This window comes from Pinus tabuliformis, chromosome Q, assembly GCF_031772625.1.
Source record: "Pinus tabuliformis cultivar Carrire ecotype Pingquan chromosome Q, CPIR1, whole genome shotgun sequence".
In the NCBI taxonomy this organism is placed as follows: Eukaryota; Viridiplantae; Streptophyta; class Pinopsida; order Pinales; family Pinaceae; genus Pinus; species Pinus tabuliformis.
In genome coordinates, this window is record NC_142296.1 from 43971831 (window position 1) to 43982398 (window position 10568).

The following is a 10568-nucleotide window of genomic DNA, read 5'->3' on the forward strand; positions in this document are numbered from 1 at the left end:
CTAGTTAATTAATATGATTAAATACTTCCAGATATATGAATATGATGACAATTTGAGGGCAAGGTTAGAAATTTATCAGTTGCAGGGCAAGGCCACCCTATGGTGGGAGGAAATCAAAAATTTCAAAGAAATTAATGAGAAGGAGGTCACATGGGAGCAATTTCATAAGCATTTTAAGGACAGATATCCGACTGAGCGGTTCCATGACGATAAAGAAAAAGAGTTTCATGACATAAAACTAGGTCAATAGTCTATAAATGAGTTTATAGCCAAGTTCACTTCGCTATTAAGATATTTCCCCTACATCTGTGAAGAGAAGGCTAAAGTCCAATACTTTATTAGCAGTTTACCTGTCTACATGAAAGAGAAATTGGAGTTTGACAACCCTAAAATGATGGATGAAGTAGTCTGAAAGGCTCAGATATGTTATCATCAAATGAAGCAAAAGGGCGAAGGTAATAAAAATTGGACAAGTAAGAAAGGGCAGAAAAAATTTACAACCAATAAAAACGTGAAAAATGTTGGTACCAAGTATCCAAGACGTAAGGGACCAAATGGATCTACTAACAGAAATCAGTAGAGATATAGAACTCAGAATGAAATGAAGCAAAGTGAAGCATCAAGCAAGTTGGAATCTGGCCATGTTCCTAAACTTCCTCTGCAGTGTTGGGGTTGTGGGGAACCCCATTACTACAAAAATTGCCTCCATAGAGAAAGAGCAAAACCAGTTGCAAATGTTCAAGAAGCTTCTATTGTCGGTGATATGGCATGGAGCATACCTCGGATTAACACAACATTGGAAGATCACCAGGCAAAATATCAACCCTCGATGGTGGAACTCGAAGGTAAAATATCCATTTAACCTGTTTCCATTTTAATAGATCTGGATGCAAGTTTGAGCTATGTCAGCCCAAGAATAGTTGATTTGTGCCATTTGAAAATTATAAGTTTAAAAACCTATGGCTGGTCCAACTAGCCACAACAGCTAAAAGAAGAGTAAATGCAAAAATAGAAGACCGTGTAATTGATTTGGCAGGACAGCGGGTTAAGACAAATTTAAATGTATTGTCATTGGGTTCCTGTGACGTGTTGATAAGAATGGACTGGATAGAATAATAATGGACCTTAGTAAATTGTAAATATAAGGCAATTAACTTCCTGTCCAACGATGGCACCAGAATAGAAATTTAGGGTGTAAGAAGAGAAGTTAAGTTGCCTCCCAGTACAACCCACCAACTAGCTAGATGCATGCGTAAAGGTTGTCAAATCTATGTGGTTCAAGTAGGGCACACACTCTAAAGATAAATAGTCCTCCTTGGAGAAAATACCTGTGGTTCAAGAATTTAAAGAAGCTTTTCAGGAGGATATTCCAGGGTTTCCACCCGAAAGAAAACTTGATTTTTCCATAGATTTGGTCCCTACGGCTGCCCTAGTTTCCAAAGCTCCCTACAGAATGAGTGTCCCTGAGTTAACAAAATTAAAAATGTAGCTCCAAAAGCTATTGGATAAGGGTTATATTCGACCCAGCATATCCCCTTGGGGAGCGCCAGTTTTATTTGTGAGGAATAAAAATGGTACTTTGCGGTTATGCATAGATTTCAGACAACTAAAGAAGTTAACAATTAAGAATAAATACTCCTTACCTCAAATTGATGACCTCTTTGATCAAGTTAAAGGTGTTGTGGTATTTTTAAAAATTGATTTAAATCAGGATATCATCAGATTCAAATTAAATGTGGATACATATATAAAACTGCATTCAGAACACACTACGGCCATTATGAGTTTGTAGTTTTACCATTTGGACTCACTAACGCTCCAGCAACGTTCATGAGTATGATGAATGGAGTTTTCCATCCTTTTCTTGATAAATGCGTTCTTATATGTATTGATGACATCCTGGTGTGTTCTAGGAGTATGGAGGAACATAAAGAACACCTTCGAACGACATTACAAACTTTAAGAGAAAACCAGTGTTACGCCAAATTTAGCAAATGTGATTTCTTCAAGGATCACATCCAGTATCTAGGACATATTATTTCCTCTGAATGTATAGCGGTGGATCCAGAGAAAATCAAGACCATCATAGACTTTCCTGTTCCAACAAATGTGGTAGATATATAGTCCTTTATGGGCCTTGCTGGTTATTTTAGGCAATTTATAAGGGGGTTTTCTGAGGTCGCTTATCCAATTACTTCCTTGCAAAAAAAGGGGAACAAGTTTCAAGTGGTCTAGGGGTTGTCAAGAGAGTTTTGAAAAATTGAAGCATTTACTCACCACCGTGCCTATGTTGAAGATTGCAGATCCTGAGGAAGATTTTATAATCTATACAGATGCATGTAAAGAGGGTGTAGGTAGAGTTTTAAGTCAAAATGATAAATTAATTGCTTATGAATCTCGTAACTTAAAAGAACATGAGCAGAAATATTTTTCTTACGATTTTGTGTTAATTGTTGTAGTTCACGCCTTAAAAGTGTGGTGACACTACCTGCTGGGGAAATTTTTTTTTCTCAAAACAGACCACAGCATCTTAACTAGTTTTTTCAATCAACCTACCTTGAATGTGCTCCAAGCTCGGTGGACTGCATTCTTAAGTGAATTTGATTTTGAAATCAAACATTTAAAGGGAAAAGAGAAACGAGTGGTGGATGGGTTAAGTAGGAAGTTTCATTATGTCTACGAAATTTCATTTAGTCGAGTAGAATTCAAATTTGTTGAGAAAATAAAGGAAGTATCTCAAAAGGACCCAGAATATGGTTATCTTTGGTAACATGCTAAATCTACATAGAATTTTGCGGAGCAAAAAGGATACAATATTAACCCTAAAATTTGTTGATGTTTAGAAATCATATATATGTTCCTAATCAGTTGTCAATAAATAAAATTACGTTAGATGAATTTTACAGAAGTCTTTCTTCTGCCCACCCAGGCTATGAAAAGATTTTTTTTCCAATCAAGAAAAATTATTACTAGCTCGGCATGAGGAAAGATATTGCAGAATATTTGGCCAGATGCGTAGAATGCCAGCAAGTTAAAGATGAGCATCAACATCCTGCTGGGTTACTACATCCCTTACCCATTCTTGAATGGAAGTGGGATACCATAACCTTAGATTTCATAACAAGTTTACCCTGATCAAAAAGACAAAATCACTCAATTATGGTTGTGGTAGACAAACTGAGCAAGACCACCCATTTTATACCTGTCAAGTCCACATACCAAACGACCCAAATAGCAGATATATTTATGATAGAGATTTTTAGGCTGCATGGAATGCCTCGAGTCATAATCTCTAATCACGATGTTAATTTTACCTCTACTTTTTGGGAAGCATTATTTACGGGGTTAGGCACACAAATTCACTTCAACACTGCTTATCACCCCGAGACCAATGGAAAAACTGAAAGATTCAATCAGGTGGTAGAGGACATGTTGCGTATGTATGCGATTCAACAACCCAAAAAATGGGAAGAATACCTACACTTGGCAGAGTTTTCTTACAACAATGGCTATAACAAGTCGCTAAAAATGAGTCCTTTTGAAGAACTCTATGGGAGGAAGTGTACCATCCCTACAAACTGGAATAGTCCCAACAACAAAATGATATTAGGACCGGATATGCTGGAGGAAATGGAAAGAGCCATGAAAAAGGTCTGGAAAAATTTGAAGGTTGTACAGGATAGACAAAAAGATTATGTCGATAATTAAAGAACCTACCAGGAGTTTCGGGTAGGGGATCATGTGTACGTGCAGATTTAACCAAAGAGAAGCACTCTCAGATGGGGAAAATCTACCAAGTTTCCCCCCACCCGGGTTCTATGGCCCTTTTCAAATTCTAGATAGCGTAGGACCAGTTGCATATCAAATCGCATTACCCAGTCACATTCGGGTACAACACGTATTTCATGTTTCCCTTTTAAAGCAGTATGTATATGAACCCAGGCACATCATAAATTGGCAATAGCTTCAAGTATAGAAAAAGGAAAATAAAATATAGGTTAAATCTCTTGTTATCTATATATGTGTTTCAAATATATGACAATTGTGCTTGTGGCAGGTCGAGCCGAACGGAGAATTTCTAGTCGAGCCCCTGCACATACTCGATCAAAGAGAAGTACCGTTGTGGAGGTGAGCTATCATCCAAGTTAAAGTGTAACGGAAGCACTTCAGCCCAGAGGAAGCCACTTGGAAAGATAAAGACTTTATGCAGGAGGCGTATCTCGGACTATTCCAGGAGCAGATGGAAGAATGAACAACAAGGACGATGTTCCACTAAGGGGGGAGAGATGTGACATCCCCAGACTTTTAATTTACTTTTTGGACATTTTTACTGTTACAGATAAGTAAACTAATAACAATTAGTTATTTTGATGTCAATAATAATAAATGGTAATTAAGTTAGTTATGTAAAATTAATATTGTCTATATGGAAGATTTGAGGAATTATGGATGAACCTCAGTAACTCTCTTTTCACCTGACAATTATTTGTTAGGATCAGTTATCCCCTTACCTTCTCTTCCTCTTAAAAATGGAAGAGAGGAGAGGAGAAGGGGGTTTGGGGGAAAAGGGGAAGGATTCCTTGAGTTGAATGAGAGTTCAATGGGAAAACCTCTTGGTATTATCTTCCCTGGTGGAAAAAAGTGTTTGTAGGTTGGACTTGGGGTCCTGAGGCCAAGACAAATGAATTGTTTCCTTGAGAAATTGTTCTGAATGATATTTAGGAGCTTGGGGGGACAATATTAGACGTAATCGCCAAATTCTCATTGGAAGGGTGGAGAGGATTCATCTTACAATGATTGATCTTCCAATAGCATATAAGTAATAAATGCATAACCTGTTAATATTATGTGAGCTTGGGGGGACAATATTAGACGTAATCGCCAAATTCTCATTGGAAGGGTGGAGAGGATTCATCTTACAATGATTGATCTTCCAATAACATACAAGTAATAAATGCATAACCTATTAATATTATGTGACAGTGGTATGAAGTATGTGGTTGAAATACTAGCATTTAATCTAATTGCATTTAATCTAGATATTTACCTTCAAATGGTATAATTACTTAAATGTAGTTTAGGCAATAGTAGAGGATAAGCGAATTCTATGTGGAAGAACAAATTACAAATTTAAACTGTCTAGTTACTGAAATTATTTTATGACAGAAAGAACTATGTAAAACTTGTTTAATTATTGAAATTACTTTCTCATGGGAAGAAAGGTTATTTTGATTATGTACAACCGCTATGTACCAAAACTAATTTATGGGTAAATCAAGATTGTGGTGAAGAATGCATAAAGATTATATAAATTTGTTACCCACTAAAAATGACTTTTGAATAAATAAATATTTGATGCATGATCGAATTCTATAGCAAAAATGTATAAATGATTAACAGTGGAAGTTTTCAATTAAAAGAAGAAAATAAGCGAGTATTTGAACATCTAGCTCGATAACCTTCTCCAGTTCTTGAAAGAGGAACCATTCCACTGTTGGGTAAGGGTTAGAAAATAAAAAATTGGAGTGAAATCCCGGAGCGGGTAGGGAATTGTAGATATGTTTACGGGTTAGCGAGGAAAGAAACGCTAAATTGAAATAAGAAAAAAAATCAAGCAAATTACAAGAAAATTTAATTCTATTTTCGGAGCTTCAGGAAAACCCTGAATAGAGTTTAGTATTGCTCGGCATCAAGAGTAAACTACGACTGTTCTAACCCATATTTATTCTTCGGCCAGTCCTGTTGGGACACCAAAGAAGTTGTTCTGGGTGAATGATTGTATAGTACCTAATAGAAAAGCTAAAAACAAGTAACTGTATATTTTAACCATGCAGAATTCAAATAGTCCAGCTAAAGATGAAAGATACTGTTAAGTAATCTACAGGAAATTGACAGTTAAAATAAATGACTAGAATCGCTTGCCAAATGTTGATAAGTAAATGCAGAGTAAATCAAAATCACAATTTGTCTGTATGTTTTGAATCATTCACATTAAAAGACACCCGAATCACTATCAGTTTGAGACAATCGGGCGGGCCAACAAAGGGTTTCACACCCATATCTATTACAAGAGAAATTCCTTAATAGGTCGCCTGGGAAAATATAACATAGTAGAGCGATATTGTTTCGATATTGTTCTTTTAATACATAATAGATGGTTAATTTTTTAGATTTATTTTGTTAGTTAGTTTTCTCTAAAATTGTATTAATGTTTTATAAATTTGAAAATGTTATGGACTAACCAATCAATCTTTTACAAATTTAAATTTTTTTGATAAAAATATCTCAAATGGTTACGATTCCCGGATCTTGACACTTTAATAAGCATGGATGGTTGAATTAGTTCGGTATATAAATTGGGTTTAAGGTACAGCCAAAACCAAAGCATGAAGCTTTCATAAATTCAGATCCAATCTGATACTACTACTCCAGTTGCAAATACTGGGCAGATCAAAGGGTCACAGGAATTATGGCGTTCAAACTATCTGCCTCTGCCTCTATCACTGGAGCAGCATGTATTTTATTAGCTTCTGTGTTGTTGCAGGCCTCCGTGTGTTCTTCAGCCAGCAACAACCCCATTGACAACTGCTGGAACAATGGAAACTGGCAACAGAATCGAAAGAAGCTGGCAGATTGCGCCATAGGCTTCGGAAGCGCAGCCAACGGAGGAAAAGCAGGAGAAATATACACAGTCACCACCCCAGAGGACAATGCCGCAGATCCGCAGCCTGGTAGTTTGAGATATGGGGTGACACGTAAGAATCCACTGTGGATTGTTTTTGCTAAGGATATGATCATCAAGCTTCAGATGCCCCTGATTGTGACAAGCCAGAAAACTATCGATGCAAGGGGAGCCAAAGTCCAGATTGGTAATGGGCCCTGCCTGCGCATCGACAATGTGAACAACGTTATTATTCATGGCTTGCAAATCAGTAATTGTGTGCCCAACGCGAGGGGCAATGTTCGGGTGGCGGAGGGTAATGGTGGTGTGCAATTGATGGACCCAAGGGACGGAGATGCTATTTCTGTAACGGGTTCCACTAATATATGGATCGACCACAACACCCTCTCCAAGTGCCAAGATGGTCTGCTTGATGTCACGCTAGGTTCCACAGCAGTTACTATTTCCAACAATCACTTTTTTAACCATGACAAGGCAAGCTACCTAAACTGCACCATGTTTATGGTAGATTTTAAGAATATTTTTAAAATTTTTCATTTTGAGAATATTTTAGAGTATGATGAATCTTCCGTTTTAGACTGTGATGAATATTCTAAAATCTAATGTACCTCAAACTTATGAAACCACACATGCATGCATGCAGACTATGCTGTTAGGGCACAGCGATGAATATGACGGTGATAAAAACATGAAGGTAACAGTGGCATACAACCACTTCGGCCCAGGTCTCACACAGAGGATGCCAAGGTAAATTTATCTCGCTTTTAGTTTTTGTGTGATATAATCAATCTCTAAATCTTAAATTAAATTGAGTTAATGTATTAATAACAATAATTCAGTAAGTATATTTTTCGGATTAATTTGAAGTTTCAAACCAACTAATATGATTTATCTTTTAGATTAATCACATCAATATTATTCCGTTTCCGTGGTTTCGGATTAGCTAATATAATTCATCCCCGAGTAATAATATTCAATTAACATACATGAACCCAATGTTTTATGATGATGTCAGAGCTAGATTCGGTTACGTGCACGTAGTGAATAACGATTATGAACCGTGGGGATCGTATGCCATTGGAGGAAGCATGCATCCAACCATCAGAAGCGAAGGAAATCGGTTCGTGGCCCCGAGTAGCACGAATACGAAGCAAGTGACATGGCGTGAAAACTGTGGCGGCGGTGATCCTACTTGTCCCAATGGGTGGCTCTGGGTTTCAGTCGGCGATCAGTTTCTGAATGGAGCATACTTCAATGCTTCTGGTAAAGGAACGGCTATTCCACCGTATAGTGCAGGGCAACAATTTGCAGTTGGTCGTGGGAGCTCAGTACCAGCGATGACTACGCAGGCGGGAGCTCTGAACTGAGTTACCGCTGACTCTGAATTATGAATATTCTATCTATTTACAAATATCTATTTTTCTTAATTATATGTTTCCATAACTAAAATGAATAAAATTATATTATAATAAGATGTAAATTTCAGAGCAGTTTAATTGAATATTCCACCTCACATGAAATAGTATATACCAAAATATTGTAGATTTAAATTCTACAAAATTACTATGTAATGGATCAATTTTAAAACTAAACCTGTATTGTAATCATAAAAGTTTTTAATGAAGTGATTCCTATACATTATAAAAATATTGTAATCATTAAAGTTTTTAATCAAGTGATTCCTATACATCATAAAAAAATATGTAGCATATTTTTTGTTTGTGTGGTAATCGTTTGTTTATTATTATCAACAAAGTTATTAAACCTAGAAACTAAATAACATCATGGTACTCGTTTATTAATACACTAGTATATTTTTAACATCTGAAGGGATCACTTTTTGTCAGCTCAATCACCCCCCAGACCATCGAGATCATTGAACCTATGATCTCTCAATAGTAAAGGTGCTTAAATTGAAATAACCCTCGGGGCTACAAGGTTGATATGTAACAATAGAAAAATAACTTGTTATTTTTTTAACCAATGAATATAAGTGAAAAATAACTATAAATTGCAAAAAAATTGTTCCCTCAAAAACATATTTGATAAATACAATAAGACAATTAAAATTAGAGAATGTTTTTTACTACCCTAAATTAAATGTTATAACCACTAAATTATATACAACTTGATTGGTCCCTCCTAAGAGGTCACAACTTCAAAACAAGAGGGGTAGTGTATGTATGCTTTGGTAGAGGTGGGTCCCTTGTCCCACAAATAAGGGGGTCTCATACACCAACGTGGTGTTTGGCTCACCTGTGACCTTAAAATTTGATAATAATAATAATAATATACTCAAACTATTTATCTATTAATCCATTTCTCTTACAAAATTAATAAGAAAGAGAACATATAAATCATTTCACTTTGCATACCCATTCATCTCATCACTAAATTGTTAAAATATTCAAAACTTAAATTTAGTATAACAGATTTACTATTCATTCAAAGGTCTTTAACACACTATTTAGGATAGAGTATGGATAAATTACCTCCAATTCCATTCTTAATGCCCATCCACTCTATGTTATATAATCAAATAAGTTGATTGGGAGTTTTAGTATACCATTATTTATGTTGTGAGTATTCAAAGTTAGCATTACATCATATTTTTGCATTTTCTTTAATAAGATTAATAGTAATAAACAAAAGGAATAATTTGCATAGGTAAACCCCCTTTGTGAAGTTCTAAGCTAATAGTGTTCATCAAAGTTCCAAATTAATAGTGTTCGTCAAATTTAGGAAAATAACTTTTATTACATTCAATGAGATAAGCCATTTTTAACTAAACATGAATTTATATTCTTAACATGATTATCTAACTCTAAAACTTCTATTTAGTAATTATATATTGCTTCACCATGCATGTGTTTATAAGGCATATTAGTAATATACTATTCATCCATGTGATTGGGTTCATGTTCATGAAAAACAGGAAGAATTTCACAACATATAAAATCTACACTTGGGCTTTCCATTGGCTAGCTTTCGGGGTGTGGTACACGTTTATTTTTTATTTTTTATACCACGTGGTGAATTGGTAATTAGGGAGACGTGAATTGGTAACTAGGGAGACTGGATCAATCCTCGTAGCTACCGCTATAACACCAAGAGTACATCCAACAACTTGTAAGCCAGATATACTAATTTCTTAAAATTTTGGCAAAAACAGAAACTCATTAAAAAATCTACTCCTTGAACCACACACCATAACAAGATACTATACCATCAAACCACACATCACTATATAGATATGATACATACTATACCATCAAACCACACATCACTATATGGATATGATACATGTTTATTACATATTGAATATTTAAATGAGTTGGGTAGTTGGAATAAATTCATAAACATGTTGTTCGAAGCAATGGGCTCAGATTCAGATGAGAGTTCGAGAAGTGCCACCTAGACTATTGGTGTGGCATCTTACTTTTGAGCGTGTTTTTGTTTCTATTGTGCGGGGTTGTTTCGGATCAGATTTAGATTTTTATATAATTAAATATACATAAACAAATTTCTTTTGCTCGTGATTTATTTATAAATAATTTCATATACGTAAAATTAATTAAAGAAGTAAAACAAATTTAAAAAGTCAACGTTTAATTTTTTTATATATTTTATATAAATTTCTAAAAAAATATTGAAAACAAATTATAAAAAATATTGAATTATAGCAAATGTAGTAGAAAGCAAAAAAAATTAAAAAAAAAATTATAATTTTTTTATTTTAAAAATCTTACACAATATTCTCAAAATATAAATATATTAGTGTATTGTATTGAATAATGAGAAAACTAATAAACCAAAATTTCTATAATAAAAAAATTAAAATATTAATTTATAGGTATATAAACTTGTAATATTCTAAAATTATAAA

General features: G+C 34.8%; 1 protein-coding gene across 1 annotated transcript; it reads left to right on the plus strand.

Moving 5' to 3' along the window:
* Nucleotides 1-601: 601 nt before the first annotated feature.
* Nucleotides 602-8049, plus strand: LOC149218203 (pectate lyase 1-like). The gene is made up of 5 exons (XM_089386509.1): nucleotides 602-845; nucleotides 4058-4128; nucleotides 6545-7156; nucleotides 7326-7429; nucleotides 7698-8049. Exons 1-5 carry the CDS (start codon nucleotides 602-604, stop codon nucleotides 8047-8049), a joined length of 1383 nt encoding a protein of 460 aa, XP_089242635.1.
* The last annotated feature ends 2519 nt before the right edge of the window (nucleotides 8050-10568 follow it).

What these genes read in the sequence shown, in the direction of transcription:
- LOC149218203 (XM_089386509.1), top strand. Translation starts at nt 602, where the DNA reads ATGAAGCAAAGTGAAGCATCAAGCAAGTTGGAATCTGGCCATGTTCCT. An exon ending in CTCGATGGTGGAACTCGAAG is followed by an intron (nt 846 to 4,057) that starts GTAAAATATCCA and finishes TGCTTGTGGCAG; the next exon opens with GTCGAGCCGAACGGAGAATT. An exon ending in AGAGAAGTACCGTTGTGGAG is followed by an intron (nt 4,129 to 6,544) that starts GTGAGCTATCAT and finishes GTGTTGTTGCAG; the next exon opens with GCCTCCGTGTGTTCTTCAGC.